General features: G+C 36.5%; 1 protein-coding gene across 1 annotated transcript in view; it reads right to left on the bottom strand.

Moving 5' to 3' along the window:
• Positions 1-23,595, bottom strand: part of TMEM62 (transmembrane protein 62) — a 154,496-nt gene that overhangs the window by 121,925 nt on the left and 8,976 nt on the right. The window contains exons 2-6 of the mRNA XM_053697803.1: positions 20,810-20,921; positions 18,179-18,316; positions 17,348-17,393; positions 15,888-16,029; positions 15,322-15,446 (exon numbers count right to left, since the gene is read on the bottom strand). Of these exons, the coding sequence (XP_053553778.1) occupies positions 15,322-15,446; positions 15,888-16,029; positions 17,348-17,393; positions 18,179-18,316; positions 20,810-20,921 (563 nt within the window). The remainder of the gene's footprint in view (positions 1-15,321; positions 15,447-15,887; positions 16,030-17,347; positions 17,394-18,178; positions 18,317-20,809; positions 20,922-23,595) is intronic.

The raw sequence follows: 23,595 nt of genomic DNA, 5'->3' as shown, positions 1-23,595 counted from the left end.
GTGAGTTTTCATTGTTAAATGATTATCCACAACTTCAATATCTAAATCAAGGAATGTAATGAGGTCCCTACTATAATTGTGAGTAAATGATTTTCCCATTTCATTTTAATTCATATCAAATATTATACTATTAAGTTCAGTTTCACTCCCTCCCCAAAAACAGATCATCAATGTATCTTTTGTAGAGCACAAGATTCGCACCCAGACCATGACTAGTGAAGAAATGATGAAGGGTTAATTAACTGAGGACCCACCCCTTTGAGGGAGATCCTCAGGTGCTTGTTATATTGTATAATTGACATGATTGGTAAGTTTGGTGTGTATATATATGAGAGCTATGATCAGTATGCTTTATATGCCTGATGAAACAGCACTGTAACTGAGAAACGCGTCGCATGTAAATAAGGAGGGTATATACATGCCCTACCTTATGGTCCCTGTTTTTAACTACTTTTAATGTTTTAATAAATCCAATTTTTTACTTGATATTGGAACTGCTACTGATCATTACCACTACTTCCATCACCTCTCATCTACATTGGGATTGATTCTGCTCTGTGTGTGAGTCCCTGGTATCACTATCACCATTTGCCCTGAGTTGTGGCGCTGCTCTGGTTGGCAGCTTTCTCTCTAGTTCCAGGAGGAGAGATCTCAAGGTGTTCCTGTTGACACGCCGGATGTTTCAGCAAGCTGGGTCACTGTTGAGTACCCAGTCCATGCCTAATAGCACTGAGTGCTCCACTAAAATGTGAGTACCCTGTTGTGGGTGAACTTAATCTTTGCATTGCTGTTATTGGTACACACAAGCGCCTCTCTTTGTTTTCTTTTTCTTCTGTACAGACGTCTTGCCAAGCTGATGTGAGGAGAGTGCAGCTTCTCATTATATCCTGTGATTATACCCTGCGACTTATCTATCCCCCATCCACTCGGGTTTGAACTCTATACTGGGACTGATTATATCAAGAGACTTTATGTTCTTGTCATATACTCCTGCTCATTTGTCCCATTTGATGTCATAGTTATATATCCTGGTTAATGTAGGATTTGTCATAGATGTATATATATCCGATATTCATTTTATATTATTTTATTTGGCAAATTTAATCATTTTGCATATTGGTAATATTAGAGCGCCCCCTATTTAGTTATTATTTAGAGAGATACCTATTGTTTCGCATTTCCTAAAGGCGCCTAGGATATTGGAAGAAAAGGAAGTAGCACAATCTATCATCAGAGCTATCTAAAGCAGTTGGACCAGGTCGCGATCTCCGAGTCAGGTGACGAATAACCGCCACCAGAGCCTTGTAAACCAACCGCCTGATAAAGAAAGTTTTCATACTCAAAAGGTACCTGCTTTGATTCATACTCACAATATCCCTCTGGACGTGGACAGCTGCCGCCAAGGGGAACATCTTAAAAAAGGTACACCATCTTTTACACTATCCCTCTGGACGCGGTAAAGCCGCAAAGGGGATTGTGAACTTTCACACTCCATATACAGGTGAAACTCGAAAAATTAGAATATCGTACAAAAGTTAATTTATTTCACTAATGCAACTTAAAAGGTGAAACTAATATATGAGATAGACTCTTTACATGCAAAGGAAGATAGTTCCAGCCGTGATTTGTCATAATTGTGATGATTATAGCTTACAGCTCATAAAAACCCCAAATCCAGAATCTCAGAAAATTAGAATATTACATGCAATCAATAAAACAAGGATTGTACATACCTGTAGAACAATATCGGACCTCTGAAAAGTATAAGCATGCATACTGTATGTACTCAGTACTTGGTTTGGGCCCTTTTTGCAGCAATTACTGCCTCAATGCGGCCTGGCATGGAAGCTATCAGCCTCTGGCACTGCTGATGTGTTATGGAAGACCAGGATGCTTCAATATCAGTCTTCAGCTCTTCTGCATTGTTCAGTCTCATTTCTCTCATCTTTCTCTTGGCAATCCCGCATAGATTCTCTATGGGGTTCAGGTCAGGCGAGTTTGCTAGCCAATCAAGCACAGTAATCCCACCGTCATTGGTGCTTTTGACAGTGTGGGCAGGTGCCAAGTCCTGCTGGAAAATGAAGTCAGCATCCCCATAGAGCTTGTCTGCGGAAGGAAGCATGAAGTGCTCCAAAATCTCCTGGTAGACGGCTGCGTTGACCCTGGACTTAATGACGCACAGTGGACCAACAACAGCAATGACATGGCTCCCCAAATCAACACAGACTGTGGAAACTTCACACTGGACTTCAAGCATCTTGCAGTGTGTGCCTCTCCACTCTTCCTCCATACTCTGGGTCCTTGGTTTCCAAATGAGATGCAAAATTTGCTCTCATCAGAAAAGAGGACTTTGGACCACTGAGCAACAGACCAGGTCCGTTTTTCTTTAGCCCAGGTAAGGCGCTTCTAACGTTGTTTGTTGTTCAGGAGTGGCTTGACAAGAGGAATACGACATTTGAAGCCCATGTCCAGGATCCGTCTGTGTGTGGTGACTCTTGTGAAAGTCCCCAACACTTTTGAATGGCCTTTTCATGACAATCCTCTCCAGGCTGCGGTCATCCCTGCTGCTTGTGCACCTTTTTCTTCCACACTTTTCCCTTCCACATAACTTTCTATTAATGTGCTGTGATACAGCATTTTGGGAACATCCAACTTCTTTTGCAATTACCTTTTGAGGCTTTCCCTCCTTATGGAGGGTGTCAATGATGGCTTTCTGCACAAATGTCAGGTCAGCAGTCTTTCCCATGATTGTGATTCCTACTGAACCAGACTGAGAGACCATTTAAAGGCTCAGGAACCCTTTGCATGTGTTATGGCTTAATTAGCTGATTAGAGCGGGACACTTTGAGCCTAGAATATTGCACCTTTTCACAATATTCTAATTTTCTGAGATTGTGGATTTGGGGTTTTCATGAGCTGTAAGCCATAATCATCACAATTAGGATAAATCACTACTTGAACTATCTTGCTTTGCATGTAATGAGTCTATCTCATATATTAGTTTCACCTTTTAAGTTGCATTAGTGAAATAAATGAACTTTTGCACCGTTTCTAATTTTACGAGTTTCACCTGTATAAAGGGAACTGTGGATATATAGATAGAGATATAGATAGATATATATCTATCTATATCTATCTCTTCTACTAGAGGTTAACAATAACCTTTTTGAAAACACAAATATTAAGCTTGATTTTAACAGCAAAAATTGACCTTATCCTAATAAGGTTCTTTAGTGTTATATTTGAAAAGTGCCGTTTTTGTTACCGGTGGAATTATACTATTGGCATCTAACACCATCTACATTCCTCAGAATGAGCTTAGTAGAGGGGAAGGGCTATTTTTCATAGGATAACAAACTGCACCCTATTTTTTGTAAATACAGCACTCCAGCTCCACTAATAATACTCATTTTAAGTGTGTGAGTGTGTAATATGCCACATATTGTTTATAATAATTGTACTATGGTGTTATTTTTAAAAGATTCAATTCACATATTTAGAATACGAACTTGAAAACAGTATTATTAAAAATCATGGATTTCGTTTGACAGATTTAATACATTTTTTCAAACCATCTTTAAATGCAATTTTTGGAGTGCACTTTATCAATATTATTCATATTAGACATAGGGTTTATTGCCTCAATGTACTAAGCAACATAAGCTGCTTTTGAGCACTTGCAGAGTAGGCTCCACTGCAATGTAAGAAGCAGCGGTCACCAAGCAGCCGCTTCTTACACTGCCCGGCAACCTCTGAGATGTCGTATTGAAATCATCCCAAACAGGCTGACTCTGATGATCAACAGGGCTTTCTCGCAAACGGCGGCATTACACACTCAAGTAAGGTCCCATGCAAAGTTAGGCAAGCAGGATCTCAAGTTGATAACCTTATCCGCACCGGCCTTAGAACATGGGGCCCTATGTCTTTTATTCAAAACTAAAATTTTATTATTTTTTTACTTAAATATGATGCTTTTTAAGGAAAAGTCTATCTAAAGATAGATTTCTATTTTAGATACATTATAATCCAAAGGTTACTCATCCTGAAACGATGATTAGTTTTTTATTGTATAGCAAGATGCTGTATATTCATGGCTGTAATGTTTATTGTTTTTGGTAAATTAATTCCATTAATTCATTCACAATATTATGTTCTCCCAGAGGTTTCTGTCATTTTTTCTATCTAGAAGGTATTATTACATATTCTTGGTTTTGTAGTTCTCACAATTGTGAATTTGTGTCTGCAGAAATAAAATGCCATTCTTCACAGCAAAAATGTTATAAAATAAACATACAGCGCTGAGAAATAAAGGGGCATAAACCCAATTATTTTTATGATTCAGATAGAGCATACAATTGTAAACTACTTTCCAGTATATGTCTATTGTGAGATTTGTTCATTCTCTTAGTATCCTTTGTTGAAGAAGCAGTAATTCACTTCTGGGAGCTAGCTAAACATACTGGGTAACCTGGTTACAAAAATCATATATGTTCAGCCACCAATGAGCAGCTAGCTCCTTGTAGGGCATTCCTGATCCTGAACCTACCTAGAGAATCAAGCAAATGAGCTAACAAAAAGTACATTGGAAAGCTGTTCTGCCTGAATCAAGAAACTTTAGATTTTGACTTTACTGTTGCTTTAATCCCACTTACTAAGAAGCTCAATGAATAGAAGATTGTTTGGAGTGGAATAGATCTGCACAAAGACCTAAGTGTGAGGAGGGAGGGGACAAGCGGTAAAAATGAAAGTGAAACCTATGAAGTGAAACCTTGTTTGGTTTAAAACAAATTTAATTGTTATCATTAGAGGTACACTGAACCCAAATTTTTTCTTTCATGATTCAAATAGAGCATGACATTTTAAGCAACTTTCTCATTTACTCCTATTATCAAATGTTCTTCATTCTCTTGGTATCTTTATTTGAAAAGCAAGAATGTAAGTTTAGATCCCGGCCCATTTTTGGTGAACAGCCTGGGTTGTTCTGATTGGTGGATAAATTCATCCAATAATAAAAAAAGTGCTGTCCAGAGTCCTAAACAAAAAGCTTAGATGCCTTCTTTTTCAAATAAAGATAGCAAGAGAACGAAGAAGAATTGATAATAGGAGTAAATTAGAAAGTTGCTTAAAATTGCATGCTCTGGTCGGTTCTGGTGAAGGAGGAGCAAAGCATGTGTTGCTGAAGCTCTGTACTCCAGTCCCTTAGCTACTGGCGGTGGACTTCTTCGGGCCTTACCCCAATTCCTAGGGCCGCTCCCTGGACAGTCTGAGACATTATCTCTGGAACCCGAAACAGTGGAACGTCATCCCACTGTACTTACAAACAAGTCAGTTGGAAGGACCTGTAACTTGGCTTAGTTGCTACAATAACTGGGTCAACTGCTTCAAACGGTTCATTTATCAGTTACCCCCCCCCCCCTTCCACGGAGGCTGCGAGAAAGGAGGCAAGAACGATACGTGACCTGCTTCACAGCCTGATGGTACCTTCTTTACCTGCACCTCAGCAGGGACACATACAACTGTTTGGTATTGACCTCCCTACCTCTCTCTACTGCCGCTGCGCCTGTTGAGACAAGCTCCGTGCAGACATCGCATCTAATTTGCAAGAGCTACCTGCGGCTCCTTTGAGACCTCCCGGGACTTTGTTTGTCCTTCGGCGACTGCCTTCCCTCCTCCCCCACCGGTGCTGCGTGGGAGGAGGTCAAATCTGGGCTGGGCCCAGCAGAAGACCGGAGGCTTGAGTTTGGACCAGGCTTCTTTTTTTTCTCCCGGGGTTGTTTGGTTCAGCCCTTCTCCCTACCCTCCCACCGCTGCTGCGTGAGAGGAGGTGAGATCGACTAGGGCTGCTCATAGAGCTGTGGAACACGGGAGTGTGCAGTAGGAAGCTCTTCTTGCTCCCTCTTGGATCAACCTGCGGTTCAGCAGGAACTTTGTCAGCGAGTACCTACATACGGCAGGCGGGCAGCATGAGAGGAGGCGAGTCCCACAGATTTTGCCTTGTCTCCTTGTGCTGAAGGAGAGGCCACCTATACTTAAAATCATTCAGGACGTGAAGGAGGTAACAGCTGGTGTAAGGTGTCTGACAAGTGGGGTACTCAATACAAAAAAAAAAAAAAATTGGCACAATAAATAAGGTTTAAATATCTGTGGGCTATTATAAGGAAAACTCTGTTGGTATACACGGAGTTAAAATATGCAACTTATCAATTTCATTAATGTCAAAGGGCCAAGAGTTACCTTGCCAATGATTTGTACTCTCTGGGCATAAAGAATATAACTTAGCACTTTCAGCGTGTAAAAATACATAGGACTCCTGCACTCATTGAGAAAACTCTGGATCAATTAGAACACGGCCTCCTATGTTGTGTATAGGGACAGTCTAGTCAAAATTAAACTTTCATGATTCAGATAGGGCATGCAATTTTAAACAACTTTCCAATTTACTTCTATTATCTAATTTGCTCAATGCTTTAGATATCCTTTGTTGAAGAAATAGCAATGCACATGTGTGAGCTAATCACACAAGGCCTCTATGTGCAGCAACCAATCAGCAGCTACTGAGCATATCTAGATATGCTTTTCAGCAAGTGATAAAGAGAATGAAGCAAATTAGATAATAGAAGTAAATCAGAAAGTTGTTTAAAATGACATGCTCTTTCTAAATCATGAAAAAAAAATTGGGTTTCATGTCCCTTTAACGTTCTGTGGACAACAGGAAATTGTATTAAGTAACACTTTATTTTATGCCTGGGACAATTTTCTTTTGTTATGTAGTTCTGTCCTTTTAGTGTGGAAAGTGTCTTTTTTTGTTCTCTCTATATATGATAAACCTGTTGCCTAATTTGCATTCTTAAAATCTAGGGTGTAATGCTATTAAATTACACACAACTAAGGAGGAGGGAAAAAGAAAAAAAAAAAGAAAGGGGGCATAACAGGAAAGAGAAGGTTCCTATATAAGAATAGCATCTATTCAATGTTAACTAACAACTGCACCTGACACAGAATTCTATAGTTGTAAAGGACTAATTGTAAAGGTTTAATATATGTAATGTGTCTCCCTTGGCAACCCTTGTAGGACTGCTGCTTATTTATCTGCCTACTATTTAAATATATAATTACTGAAAGTCCTTCTTGGGGAGTCTACATATCTAGGGACAGAACCTCTACAGAATCTGATATTTTACCAAACGACTTACTGCTACCAGTTGTAAGAAACTCAATAGAATCATCCTCAGACCTCAAAGAAGTATTATACAGTAGGTCTATAAGTTAAAAAGGTGCAGCAGTGACTGGGGCAATGCATGCAAGAGGCTGGAGAATAAAACCTTGTTGTATAAAGATTTTTCTTCCAATTTCTGCCTGAGAGTAAAAACAGTACAACGCCGGTACCGTTTAAAAATAACAAACTTTTGATTGAAGGTAAAAAACTACACTAATTCACCACATCTCTCTTGATACTTCCTTTCTTGTCGAGAGCTTGCAAGAGAATGACTGGGGGTGGCAGTTAGGGGAGGAGCTATATAGACAGCTCTGCTGTGGGTGTCCTCTTGCAACTTCCTGTTGGGAAGGAGAATATCCCACAAGTAATGGATTAACCCGTGGACTGGATACACCTTTACAAGTGAAATTGGTCTTCTAATTGTCATTCATTAAATATTCCTATCATTTCTCCCCTTTTTTTTTTTTTTTTTGCTCCGTCACGGTCTCACTGCTATCACTAGTTCTTTTCTTTCTCCCCTTTCTATCTAGGAACTCACTGACCCCCATTCTCTTGGAGGGCCTCACAAATAATTCACCTTGTAGACACTTTGAGTTGTCTTCTTAAATCTATTATCACTTTCACGATTTAAATCTGGTACATGGATAAATTTCTTCTTAATTCTGCTAGGACGCCCTCTCCAGTTATGGCTGCCAGACATAGGGATAGAAAGCCTAAAGGTACTCAGGACACAGTCATTGATACTCAGTCAGCCATATCAAATACAGCAATGCCTGAAGTAATTAATATTCAAAATCAGGTTGCTAGTATCTCAGAGGCCCTTTCTCCTAAATTTGATGCCCTAAGGCTAGAAATTAAGCAAGACATCTCTTCATTAACGCAAGAAATTAGGCAATTTTCTAGCAGGCTACAGGAAGCAGAGCAAAGAGTGTCAGATTTAGAGGATCTAACAATATCACATAGCTCTAAGCTTGAAACTACAAGTAGCAATATTCAAAAAAATCTTCCTCAGACTAGAAGATCTAGAAAACCGTAGTAGGAGAAACAACATCAGAATAATAGGTCTCCCAGAAGAGAAACAATATGAAAGCTTAGATTTTTTTATATCAGATACTTTAACTGCAGCTCTTAAAATTCCTTCTACGTATCATCAAATCTTAGTTGAAAGAGTGCATAGACTGGGTTCACTTCATACAGATAACAAAAATAGCAATAGGCCCAGACCTGTGATTGCAAAATTACTAAATTACCAAGATAAAATTACCCTATTACAATAGTTTCGTAAAAATCAACCAATTACTATTGATGGCGCCACAATCCTCATCTTCCAAGATTTCTCAGCTGAAACAGCCTCTAAAAGAAGAGATCTGGCTTCCATCTGTATTAAGTTCATAAAACATGGCTTTAGAGCTACCATAATTTACCCGGCTAAACTTAAAGTTGTAGTAAAGGAGGTAGCGCACTTCTTTGATGAAGCACAAATAGCCGAAAATTTCTTTACACCGTTGGACTTACCAGCACAGCACTCAATGTTTCAGTATCTATACAGTTAACTCAGGTCCTGAAATTGGGAAGACTCCCTTGTGTGGGGCATATGGGGATGGTTGGTCTGTGTTTTGGAGGCTTTTTTTCCCCCCTCCCCTCTATTTCTCCCTCTTTTCTAACATAAATGACACAAAAAAATACAAATTTAAGATAGTCTCCTAGAATGTGGGGGGGATTTCAACCCCTATCAAATGGAAAGCTATATTGGCCCAATTAAGGAAAGCCCAAACAGACATAGGATTTATTCAAGAAACCCATCTAAATTTAGAGGAATCTTGTAAATTGAAAGCCTTGTGGGTCAAAGAAGTATTTTCCCCATCAAGTGTTGGGAATAAGAGGGGAGTGGCTATATTAATAGGGAAAAGGATCCAACTTGAGATTGTGCACTTTGAGCCCGATCCGGGAGGGAGATATGCTTTGCTGAAGGTAAAACTTGACCAAAAAAATTTACATTTGTGCAACATATATGGCCCAAATACCTTCGATTTGGAGTTTTGGAATCATATCCAATCTAAATTCCTTTTATATATAGTGAAGGTTATCTAATTCTCGGAGGGGACTTCAACATGGTACCGTAATGTCCATTAGATAGACTTCAAAAAAATATTAAACAGATAAAGCAGAAAAAAGATAAAACTTAGATTTTAAATTGTTCAATAAAATAAATAAAATTTGGCAATACGGGATATCTGGAGAAGCCAGAATCCTGATACTCAGGACTACACATGTTTTTCAAAAGCGCATAAAACTCTTTCCCAGATTGATCTATTTCTAATTGATGAACGTCTCAGGTCTTTAACGGTAAAAGCAGGGATTATGCCAATTTTATTATCTGATCACGGGCTCATTTCTCTTGAAATCCAGCTTAAACAATCAAAACCTAAAGTATCGCGATTCTTTTTTCCGCACTATTTATCCTCTGGTCCGAAGTTTAAGAAACTTGGCTTAGGTCCAAATACGAGGAATTTGCTCATTTCAATTTTAACTATATAGCCCAGGATATAGCCGGATATACCGCCCCGAAATATTCTGGGAAACTGCAAAAGCAGTACTCAGAGGAGAAATCTTGGTATACATTGTTATCTTATCTAAGAAAATGAGGTTAAGGGAAAAGGAAATGCGGAAATCATTGACCAATTCGTATAACAAATTTTTGCTTGACAAAAACCTCTTAAACTGGGCAAAATATGTATGTGCTAAGGAAGCCAGGGACACCTTTGTAATGGCCCAAGAAACACAAAAAGAATTGAGGACTCAAGCCAAAATGTTTAAATATGGCAACAAATCTGGAAAGATGCTGGCCAGATTGGTTAAAAATGAGAAAAAACAAATATTGAAGAACTTCAATACAAAGGGAAGCAAGTGTTAAACACAGAGGATGTCTCTGCTGCACTTTCGGAATATTTTCAAGAACTATATACCTGTAAAGGGTATGATACGGAAAAGTCCTCAGAGTTCTGGAGTAAAATTGTTTGTCCTACACTAGCAGATGAAACAATTGACAGCCTCAACTCTCCTATTTCTAAAGAAGAAGTTGAGAAAGTGATCTCTAAGCTATCTGCAGGACCAGATGGGTTACCTAGTGAGTTTTATAAGATTCTATCTGCAGAAATCTCCCCTCATCTGACCAATTTATATAATGACATCTATATCAATTACACCTTCATTTTCTTCCTCTTTCACGACCTTAATACTTAAAAAAATAATTCATACAGGTCAAGCAGAGTTCTTAAATAAATGGAACTCAACAGCAAAAATCAGAGAGGTTTTAGTCACACTGGAATATCTTGAGAAATTATCGGTATCTGGGGTGGGGAGAGAGGAACTACCTGATCTGGCTATCTTATCCATAGACGCAGAAAAAGCCTTTGACTCCGTTATTTTTAAACATCTTAATACATCTCTGAAGAAATTTGAGATCAAGGGCAAATTTCCCAAATTTATAGAGAACCTATATAATTAACCGCACACAAGATTGATAGTTAATGGCATAGTCTCCTCTCCAATCAAATTGGAGAGAGGAACAAGTCAGGGGTGCCCTCTCCCTACTTCTTTTTGACATTGCTATCGAGCCCTTAGCAATTAAGTTAAGACATAGTATGGAAGGTATAAAAATCTTAAATCATGAGATGAAAATTGGACTCTATGCGGATGATGTACTTCTATATCGGTCAAACACTAAAGTTAATATCCCTAAACTTCTGCAGATAATTGAGCATTTTGGTACTTTTTCAGGTTATAAAGTGAATGTAACAAAATCAGAAATACTGTGGATTCGGAGGAACAGTAGTTAGTGTTCAGATAATCCGTTTAAAATAGTAACAGAATCATTTAAATAATTAGCAATAAATATTCCGATCAAATCAGGGGACCTTTATAAACTCAACATACCTCCAATAATAAAACAAATTAAGGAGAAACTCAGAATCTGGCAAAATTTACCTTTGTCAATCTCGGGCCGAGTAGCACTATTCAAGATAGTCCTTCTTCCGAAACTACTATACGTTTTTCAAAATGTTCCTTTAATTCTGTTAGAAAAAGATGTTCGTCCGATTAATAGTTTAATTAGACAATTTCTTTGGCAGGAGAAAAGAGCTTGGATCTCTCTTTCTAAACTCTCTCTGCCAATTGAATTTGGAGGCCTGGCACTGCCAGATATAAGATCATATAATCTCAGTTTTTTGGCGCATATAGCAACTGATTGGATTTTCTCCAAAAATGTGGTTTTAAATAATGAGCTTGAAATAAATATATGTAATCCATATCTTCCGATAGCACTGCTCCACTCTTCTCCTAAGTAACTACCAGCAGAAATTAAGGGACTTAAAACAATTTCCAATCCCCTTAAGGCATGGTGGAAAATATCGAAATCCCTCTCAGTAAATAGTAAAATATCGAACTATCTTCCCTTAACAGGGAACCCGAGATTCCAACCTGGTCTAAACTCTGAGGTTTTCAGAAGATGGCATAAGAACAGCCTCAACAAGATATCTTATCCAATAGATAAAGATAGAAAGAGTGTTAAAACATTTGAGGGATTGAAAGTAGAGTTCAGTTTACTTAATAAAGACTTTTTCGCATACCTGCAGATAAGGCACTTTGTTTCGGAAATAACTAAAGAAGCAGGCTGGTGTTGGGCGCTAGGTAAATTAGAAAATTGGCTTATGCTTATAAGAAATGATCGAATGTCCATCTCTCTGTGCTATCATCATCTTGGCATTAACAGGGGTGCTCCCATTTTGGCAAACTTGGCATTAGCATGGACTTCACTCTCGGCACAGAATATTATAGAATCTAAGACATTACAACACTCAATAAATAAAACAGCAAAGATGACGCTCTCCGCAACCTGGCGGGAAGCGCATATTAAACTCCTTCATAGAGCATACTTCACCCCGGAAAAAGGATACAGGGTCCATAACTTAGAGTTTAATAAATGTCCTAAGTGCTCCCTTCCAGCAGATGATCTTGAGCATATGTTTTGGAAATGTCCAAAAATAAGAAATGTTTGGCACAAATTAGAATTCTGGTTAAAGAGGGTACTGAAAATCTCCCCACTGACCTTATCTTTACATCAGATTATATTGTGCCTAAGGAATATAGACGAACGTCATGTAAATTAAAAATTAATGTCTTTATCTATTTTGGCCACTAGATATTTAATATGTAAAAAATGGAAAATGTGATCAGTGCCTAGTATCTCTGAAATTAGGAACTGCTTGAAAAAAACAGTGTATACTGGAACAAAGGGATACAAACAGACAATGAAGCCGATATTAGGATTTTTTTTTAATAAATGGGCAGTATATATTAAAACACTCCCTGAGAGAGAAATAGACTATATGATTTTTCCATTTCCAAACTCAGAAATAGTTCTGTTGGGAATTTGGTGAGTGGAGAAGGTAATCCAAGTTTAATTTTTTTTATTTTTTTTCTTTGGGTGCGATTATGATAAAATTAAGAAAAACCCCAACAAAAGGTGTATGAGAAGGTGTATTTCAACGTTTTGGGTTACAAAGATAGTAAAAAATGTTTAGGATGACTTCTGTCTGGCATTATGTATTATGTCTTATCTTTGCAAAGTTGTCTGAATATTAGAAGACATTTTTATTTTTTTATTTTTTTGTTGTTTCTGAGATCTGTGTTCACAGCATTGTATAACATTGCCTTTTGTTGGTTAATTAAAAAAAAAAAATTGCATGCTCTATCTGAATCACAAAAGAAAAAATTTGGGTTTAGTGTCCCTTTAAGGTAATTATTTTTCTTTAGTTAAATACAACTATTTAAATTGCTATTATTAAGTTAATGGATTACTTTTCTCCTTCCAATAAAGAACAGCTGAAAAGTTGATCAAATATAAATGATTAACTTAATAAACTGGAGATGGTTCGCCTCCCTATAATTTCACAATTATCTGTTTTCTAATGGTATATAACTAAATAAATAATTCTGATATAACTGGAAAAAGAATATTAAAAGTTACTATTTTAAAAATGAAACCTTTGTGTAAAATAACAAAAAACAACAACAACATAGATTTAAATTGTGGCTTACTGACTAGTGATTTAAATTGTGATTTAAAGGAATAGGAAACCCCAAAAATGTCATTCATGAGTCGGATAGAACATACAATTTTAAACAACTTTTCAAATTTAATTTTATTATCAAATATGCTTCATTCTCTTTTTATTATTTGCTGAAGTAACAGCATTGCACTACTGGCAGCTATCTGAACATATCTAGTTAGCCAATCACAAGAGACAAATGTGTGCAGGCACCAATCAGCAGGTAGCTCCCAATAGTGCAGAATATGTGCGTATTCTTTTTCAGTAAGGAATGCCAAGAAAACAAAATTGTGTCTTGAAATAGCATGCTCTGATTCTTGCAAGTTTCATTTTGACTTTCCTATCCCTTTAAATCAATTTGATTTAAATAAAATCCACCCTGTATATCACTGCTTTTTTTTTTTTGCTTTTTTTTTTTAAAGATTTTTATTTGCTGAGAAACATAAACGAGCTAATGGGATCAAATTTAAAATTCACATCACGTTGCAAATGTTAGCGTGTTGTTAAAACAATTTCGGATATCCCATTAAGCTGTATAATACTCAAAAAATAAGCACATTGATATAGCAGTATCAAGGTATCTTAGAGGGAAACAGCACTTATCAAGTGTGCAGTAACATAACACCAAGATTTTTATAACAAATATTGAACGTAGTGATATAAAAACTATGATATAATCTGTACATAGATAGGCAAGCTGTAAACCAAGTTATTAACGTACCTGTAGATAAGCGGATTAGATTAAATATTTAAACTTACAACACGCTGCGTATGTTGGCGCATGCTGTCAAAATTATTTCTAACATCCCATTTCGCCTTACATTGACCTACAATTCAGGAACCTTGATAGCTTCTAGCCAGTAATATAGCTATAGATCGTAGCACTGATTAAGTGTGCAATATTACAATACTGAGCTACTTATAATAGTATTGAATGAAGTGATACAAATACTACAATATAACCAATACATATATAGGTAAGTTACAAACCTAGTTATTAACGTACCTGTATGTAAGCGGATGGGATAAAATATTTAAATTTACCACATGCTGTGGATGCTGGCACGTGCTGTTAAAACCATTTCTAATATCCCATTAATTAATAACTCAGGAACCTTGATAGCTTACAGCCAGCATTACAGCTAACAATTCAATTACGTAAGCTATATAAAAACTTACGATCTTTACAAATAGGATTAACCATCTCTAATGTGTTGGAGTCTAAGCCCAATGAATGTAATAAGCATATAAATTATATCAACTTTGTAACACATCTTGCCTGTTACACTCATAAGCTTAAGTTACTTAAATTGTAAACATTAAAATTTAATTAAGATACTGCTCAAGAAATAAACGAACCAACCATTTAATCTAGCTTTTTTGATTATTTGAACTATAGACCTATATAAACAGATATTATCACAAACATCTTACAACTATATATTTTTTTAATGCAAGATTACTGTAATTTAAACAACCATATACAATAGCTCCAATAATGGTGTTCTGTTTTTCCAAGATAAAAATGTAATCCTTTGTATATTTCCAGACCATTTTTGGATTAACATCCACATCCTATGTCAGGATCAATAGACAAAACTGAACTCATTCCTTGACCGCTATATAGTGCACTATTATCTTCAACCAGAGAACTCTCTTGTGTTTTTAAGTTGTGTGTATGATTATCATTTTTTTAAATATCCTAATAAAGGTTATATTTTAACTTAAAAATCTCTGCCAACCCCAATCACCACCCACTGCTCTTTAATTAAAAACAGCCGTTCTAGGAAAGTGAGTGCTAATCAAGTGTACACTAGCATCAGTCTTGTACTGTTTTTTTTTGTTTAGGTGTTGATCAGTGTTTAATGTTCCTTTAAGGGAAGGCAATTAGGAGGGACTGAAGTGTTGTGCAAGGGGTTTGGCGTCTGAAGCTGACCATCAAAATCTGAATGTCTAAGGTATAGATGTGCCCTGCGTATGTGGGAGCAGCCTGACCTCATTACAGCTCGTACTCCAGGAGAAGAAGATACAATGGTTGAGGTAGGGTAGTGGCCAAACCACACTGTCTGGTTGCTGTTGTGACTCTCCGTGGCCATTATGGAAAGCTGGTGCATCTGTTTCTGGAAGAGGACACAGCATACAGCTAATCTAATACAACAGTATTATATATATGGCCATATAATAACCAGATACAGATTTATTTTACAATATAGACGACCATTTATGTCTCTTAACTTCCTTCAGTTCAAAACTATGTGCGAATGTCCATGAAGGATAAGTGACAGATAACCAATAAATTTTACTACGATTAAATGGCACCACTCCTTTCAAACAGAATATTTTCTATTACACAGGTGGTGATGGGACTTCTACCCACCAACTTATTCAGACTGAATAACTGGTATTAGTAATGCAGATACCACATAAATTCATTAAGGATTTATGCTGATCAATCCCCCTACCCAGCTGGTTTTAGAGGAAACTGTATCTATATAGATCCTTATTACTCTAGTAATGCAGCAATTCATATTAATAATAATAATAAATAAAAAAAATATTACCTGGTCTATGATACCAAAGAAGTTGTAAGGTCTCTTTGGTCCAGGGGTGAGTGTAGCATCCACACAGATAAAGGAGTAATTGCCAAATTGGGTGTGATGAATGTAATGGAAAGATCCTTCCTTTTGCCATGCAGAGTATTTCCTTAAAAACAATAACAAAACAGCATAAAAGGATTTTCTTTTATTATTCAGACTGAACATACATTTTTAAACAACTTTCCAATTCACTTGTATTATCGATTTAGCTTCATTCTCTTTGTATCCATTATTGAAGGAGCAGCACCACACAACTGGGAGCTAGCAGAACACATTGGTAAGTCAATGACAAGAGGCACATATTTGCATCCACCAATCAGCAGCTAGCTCTCACTGCCTGAGCCTACCTAGGTATGCTTTTCAAAAAAGGACACCAAGAAAACAAAAGAAATTATGGAGAATCATGAAACATACATTTTGGGTTTCATGTCCATTTAAAAAGAATATTAATCAATTACTGCTTTGATTTCTAGTTCAGTATAATCACACACATGATTGCCAGTAAACATTTAAAGCATACAAGTCATGTTTATGTCAAGAGTTACAATAATTAGATGTATATTATAATAAACTGCACTGCATGATTAATTCACTCATATAGTAAACAATACATCTACAGAGAAGCACTTAGTCTTTTACATATAAGTATTACGTGGAAGACACGTACATTTCTAAGTACAGGTTCAATTTACACCGTTTCAGAATAACAACCTTTTTTTCCAGTCATGTGACTGCTATTGAAAAGCATTGAGAAGCAGTGCATTTATTAAAATAACCAGTAGGTGGAGCTGTCCGCTTGTGTTGCAGCAAAGCCAAGCAAGCTGAAATTAATCAGTTTAACCAGACCTGAGCTATCGAGCAGATTTCAAAGGAACAAGATCTTCCTGTCTATAAATCAGTCCAGGTTGGAATGCATAGAATGAACTGTTTGCACAAAAATGCAAGTGAAATCTGTGTTGTGTGATTATTTTATTAGGTTTATAATACTGTTTAGCAAATGTTTTTGTTCATTTAACTTAGTTTAATTATATATTATGTGTTGTGTTATTATTTTCTTAGGTTTATAATGCTGTTTAGCATTTAAAGTCTTTATTTCAAAGCTTTAAAAATAATGTATTAGGTGTTACTTATGACAATTTTAAGAGGGGCCTGGAACCTAACTGCCTCACTTCCCATTGACTTACATTATAAACTGGGTTTCAATTTACAACGGTTTCGATTTACAACCATTCCTTCTGGAACCTAACCCCGGCGTAAACTGAGGGCTACCTGTATATCTAAGCTACATATAAACCTCTTAGGGGAAAAAAAAAAGAAAGACCGTAGTTTTTCCTCTAAAACAATCTTAGCATAAAACGTACATACTAACTATTTAAGCTAAACCCTATCAATATTCAGGATAAATACCTATATTGTTTCTTTACCTGTAGTAGTTTTTGATGCTGTTTAGATGCGGAATGTTGAAAGAATCTACAATAAAAGAACAGAATTGTGAAGATGTATTTATCACAGCAGGAATGAGAATTACAAATAAGACGAAACAGAGTAGGTGTAATCTGTGCGGTGGGTGCACGTGGAGAGAAAGACAATAGATGGAGATGCAGTAGAAACAACCAGAGTTTACTTTACATGATGTGTAAGTTTTGATTTGATCTGGTGCAAGATAGACTTCATATGTAATACTTTTTGTCAGACAAAAAAAACTGGCCTAATGCAACACAATTTCGGAAAACTTTCCAATTTACTGCTATTATCACATTTGCTTCATTCTCATGGTATCCTTTGTTAAAGGAGCAGAAATGCAATACTGGGAGTTAGCTGAGCACATCCAGTGATCCAATAACAAGAGGCATATATGTGCAGCCAGCAATCAGTAACTAGCTCCCAGTAACACATTGATGCTCCTGAGTTTACCAATGTATGCTTTTCAACAAAAGATAGCAAGATAATTAAGTAAATTAGACCATAGAAGTAAACTGGTAAGCTGCTTAAAATTGTATCTTATATGAGTCCTGAAAGAAAACTAATTTGGGTTTCCTGTTCCTTTAACATAGTCTCCCACAAACACAGTGACTTGTTTTTCCAATAGCTGCTGAAGGCTACAAATAAAGAAATAAATGTAATGTGTAGAATGCTGTGAATTAATTTTATTTTTCCACTTGTATGCCCCTTTAAGCTTATAAGGAAGACACCCAGCAATCTCCCAAGGCAGAGGAATTAGCGGCAGTTAATGAAGTGCAGCTTGTGCATCGTACCATGGTTTCCTCGTATATCAATCCACTTGGTTTTCTCCATGATCTGTGACTTCTTCAGGATGGATCTGTAATTTTGCCATTCAATCTCATACTGGTCTGAGCCCAGTTTATCCTTAGTCTTTGCATCAGTGAGATCCCCTGGGCAACACAAATTACAAAACCAATAGAACTCTGACATCTGATTTAAAGGGACATTGTACTGTAAAATGTTCTCCCCTTTAATACATTCCCAATGATCCATTTTACCTGATTATTAAATATAGACTATTTGAAATAGCCTATTAAAAAATGACAGTTTACCCAAACATGTTCTCCCCTTTCATTTGTTCCCAACTATCCATTTTACCTGCAAGAGTGTATTCAATTATTTACCAGTAGCTCCTTTACCCTTATTTTGGCATTTGAAATAGCCTATTAAAAAGGGACAGTTTACCCAAACATGTTCTCCCCTTTAATGAGTTCCCATTGATCCATTTTACCTGCAGGAGTGTATTAAATTATTTACCAGTTGCTCCTTTACCCTTATTTTGGCATTTGAAATAGCCTATTAAAAAGGGACAGTTTACCCAAACATGTTCTCCCCTTTAATGAGTTCCCAATGATCCATTTTACCTGCAGGAGTGTATTAAATTATTTACCAGTAGCTCCTTTACCCTTATTTTTGCATTTGAAAAAGCTGATTTAGCTTGTGTAAGCTATTGACAAACCTTTAGTCTAGGTGTAAATATTTGTAAGAATAAAAGAGAACACTTATCTTGTGTTTTGTACAGAGCTTTACGATATTATTAGCAGACAGACTAAACTCCATACAGTATATCTAAATGAAAAATAGTTTTGAGGTCTAAGCTCTATTCAGAGATATAAGTTTTTCAGCAAAATTAAAAAAGGGACATTAAAGTGTAAACAATATATATTCTATGCATTTTATTTATAGTAAACATATCTGCGTTTCCCTGGATAAATAATATTAAAGTTCTCTTTAGCACCCCGTTTTGTGCATGTTTACCACTTTATCAGCCCCTTGCTTTCTGGGTTTTTTCTTTTTGTTTGTTTTTTTTGCAAAGGAGAGCAATACATCCAATCAGACTGAATCATTCTTGAAGGAGCAATACAGTCAAAACTAAAATGTCATGATTCAGATACAACATTACATTTTCAAACTTTAAAAATCCTTTTATTATCCAATTTGCTTTTTTAATATTGGTATCCTTCATTGAAAAGCATACCTAGGTAGGCTCTGAAGCAGCAATATACTACTAGGAGCTAGCTCTTGATTGGTGGCTGCAAATTATATATATATATATATATATATATATATATATATATATATATATATATATATATATATATATATATATATATATATATATATATATATATATATATATATTTATTATTTTTTTTATTTATTTATTTATTTTTTTATTTATTGTCTTTAGTTCACTCAATGTGTTCAGCTAGCTCCCAGTAGTGCATTGTTGCTAATTCAACAAAGGGTACCAAGAGAATTAAGCACATTTTATAATAGATGTATGTTCTATTAGATGTCCCTTTAATGAATAATGCATTGAGCGTGCACTCTACTTAAAGGGACACTAAACCCAATTTTTTTTTCATGATTCAGATAGAGCATTTTAAGCAACTTTCGCATTTATTCCTATTATCAATTTTTCTTCATTCTCTTGCTATCTTTATTTAAAAAGCAGGAATGTAACACTTAGGAGCCGGCCCATTTTAGGTTCAGAACCCTGGATAGCGCTTGCTTATTGGTGGCTACATTTAGCCACCAATAAGCAAGCGTAACCCAGTTTCTGAACCAAAAATCTGCCGGCTCCCAATATTAACATTCCTGCTTTTTAAATAAAGATAGCAAGAGAATGAAGAAAATTTGATAATAGGAGTAAATTAGAAAGTTCCTTAAATTTGCATGCTCTATCTGAATCATGAAAGAAAAATTTGGGTTTAGTATCAATTTAAGAGTCTATTGGAAGGGCAGTATACTACAATTGCAAAAAAAAAAAAAAAAAGCTAGGAGAAACCAGGGAGTAGCTAAGAATGGTGCTATAAAAAAATAAAAATAAAAAAATAAAAAAGTATATTACTTTTACTAAATATAAGCGCAAAAATGAACTGCATTGTTTGTTTAAAACACATTGAACTTATTTTTATAATTTACTGCCCTTTTCTTCCCTTAACTAAGGGACAGTCAACAAAGCCCACTCTATGGGGCTGATTTATCATTGTCGGTCCGACATGATACGCTGTAGCGTATCATGTCCGACAGGCATCGATGAATGCCGACAACATACGCTGTCTGCATTTAACATTGCACAAGCAGTTCTGGTGAACTGCTTGTGCAATACCGCCCCCTGCAGATTCATGGCCAATCGACCGCTAGCAGGGGGGTTAATCAGCCCAATCATATAGAATCAGGCGGATTGATGTCCGCAGCCGCAGACCAGTTAAGGAGCAGCGGTCTTAAGACCACTGCTTCATAACTGCAGTTTCCAGCGAGTCTAAAGGCTTGCGCGGAAACAGGGGCATCAGGGGCCGTTCGGCCCTTGATAAATCGGCCTCTATGGCTCACTAGGAGATAAATGCAATGCATGCCAATTACACAAAAAGACCTACCAGTAACCAGAACAAGCGATGGGCTGATGACAGGGAGTGTATCAGTGCAAAATGTCTCCATGTCAGAGATCCTGCTGGGATCCAAGAACTTGCTGATATGCAGATCAGTCACCTGTATAGCACAATAGTGAACACATACAGATGTAAATCAACGCTGAAAAGCCAAAAGTAAAATAAAATATTTATTAAGAAATAAATTAAAATAAAACATATGGCATTTATGTTTTCCTTAATGTAGTTTTGATTTTGTTCTTGACTCTTTTCTTAGTTTTTTTTTTTTAAATCTCATTCTGGTCAGTTCACTAGATGACCATTATATCTTTGAAACCTAAGAATTATACAAAATTATTAGTATGGTCATAAAGGTTTTATATTATCCAAACAGGAAATTCATACTACTTCTTGGTCTTTGGTGTCATTAAAGTGAATGTAAAGTTTGAGCAATGAGTGCCCGGTTTTTAATAATCCTATTAAAAACTTGGGCACTTTCATTAATCAAACTTTAAAATTACACTGCTTTTGTTAAAATACTTTCCTTTTCTTTCTCAAAGCCTCTCCAGCCCATCGCAAGCCTCTTCTTACGTCAGGAATGACGATTCCGGCATCCTCCAATCACGGCTTCCCCCCGGGGGAATCATTGCCTAAAGCAACGCCGTGATTGGTGGAAGGCCGGAATCGACGTCGGCAGAGGCTTGCGACGGGCGGAGGAAGCGCTGGAGCGGCTTGCAGAAAGAAAAGGTAAGTATTTTTAAAAAAGCAGTGCAATTTAAAGTTTGATGAATGAAAGTGCCCATATTTTTAATAGGATTATTAAAAACCGGGAACTGATTCATCAAAATTTACATTCACTTTAAGGGCACAAGTAATAATGTGTTTTTTATAAAGCAGAGAATTGCTATGTCTGTAAACTGTGTTTCGTGTTATTATAAAAATAGTGATAAAAAAAAAAGATTTAAACATAAAATAAAACAGATATGTATAGTGTGTGGTCAATCTAAAATAGATTTCTAGTTTCAAAAAGAATGAGCTTTACAAACTGTTATAATCCGAGGCTTACTTTAAAGGGGTATATAATTTACATAGCCCAGCGTCCAGAACTGAATAGACTTTTTTTCTGTTCAGAAACACGTATTAAAACTCTGCTTATCACATTTCTACCTAGCTATTAGGCTGTATGGCAGCCAGAGCCAGGCCCAGCGCTATTCTCCTCCCACTGATCTTGCACAGAAAGACACCTCATATAGTATGTGAGAGACAAGACACCGCTAGCAGGGGATACGCCAATGTTAAATGAACTAGCCTTATTGCTAGGGATCTGATCTCATATTTAATTTGGGTGTGTGGCTGAAGCTTAGAGTAAGTGTTGACCTGTTATCTAATTTGGGCAAGTGGTTTAAAATGCATATTCAGGAACAGGAATCTGAGATCTGATGTGCGTCTATGCTGAAAATACATTTAGCCACCAATCAGCAAGCGCTACCCAGGTGCTGAACCAAAAATGGTCTGGCTCCTAAGCTTACACTGCTGCTTTTCAAATAAAGATACCAAGAGAACAAAGAAAAAATTCTAATTGGAGTAAATTAGAAAGTTGCTTAAAATTGTATGCTTTATCTGAATCATGAAAGTTTAATTTTGACTAGACTATCTCTTTAAACACATAATATATATATTTTTAAGTATAATATTGAAGTTATTCCCTGCCTCCCTCTAGTAACTGGTGCTGCTCTCACTGTATTCCAGATGTAACCTGTTTGCACATGTGCAGCAATTCTCCTTCAGATACCTGCAGTGAAACCAAGTTTCCAAAATGGTGGCACCTATGATTCGAAGGCAGTGCATGAAATGTATTGAGTTTTTATCCCCTTAACCCAAAATTATGTATATATACGCCATGCAGTAAAAAGCTCTGTCATCTTACCAAGTCATGCTGTAAAATGCTGTTTATCACTGCAGAACCCTGATCACCATAAGGTATATTCATTATATACCTTATGGTGATCAGGGTTCTGCCGTGATAAACGGCATTCTGCAGCATGACTTGGTAAGATGACAGAGTAACAACTAGAAATATATTCACACAAATAGATTTCAACATATCAATACAGATATAAGAGCAGATATGGTTCAAGATTGAAATCCTATATATGTGTGCAGAGAATACTAATTAGATTTTTTGTCCTTTTTCTTAATACAAGCGATAAGTAGAAGGTTAGAAGTAAAAGGTTAATAATAATAAAAAAAAAATTAAAAAACAAAAAGGTAAAAAAATTTAGCCGTAATTGAACGAGGGTTGATTGATTCAAGCTGAGGGGAATACTAATAGGGGTGTGAGTCCCTAAACCAATAGAATTTCAGATGATGGTTTTTAAATCAGGGAACTGCTAGACAGTTTTAAGCAGGCTAGGAGTAAGGCAACAGCCAAAACCGGTCAGCCTTTTTCATCTGTTTGACTATTATATTTGTATGTTCTTACCCAGGGGTTATGACACCCTTTGTATTCAAATAAAGTTTAATGTTTTATCTTTATACCTGGTGCTCCTGTTATACATTTTTTCTGAAGTTTTGTTTACTATTTGGCCCAACAGTGAGCACAGGTTATGGATATTAACTGCGGTTGGTGAGCTGGCAGCACACTGCATTGGACTGTTTACTTCCAAGGGATTTGTGTGCATTTTCATGGCCCTAAAAGTATAATTGCCAGGCAGAAAATAAGGATACCTGGATCACATATGGAAGAGGTGCAAAACCTGGCTTAATTGTTCACGTAAACGCTGGACACAGCATCC

This window comes from Bombina bombina, chromosome 1 (genome assembly GCF_027579735.1).
Source record: "Bombina bombina isolate aBomBom1 chromosome 1, aBomBom1.pri, whole genome shotgun sequence".
NCBI lineage: Eukaryota > Metazoa > Chordata > Amphibia > Anura > Bombinatoridae > Bombina > Bombina bombina.
The sequence above is the reverse complement of the archived record's forward strand: the minus strand, read 5'-3'. Positions and strand labels throughout refer to the sequence as shown.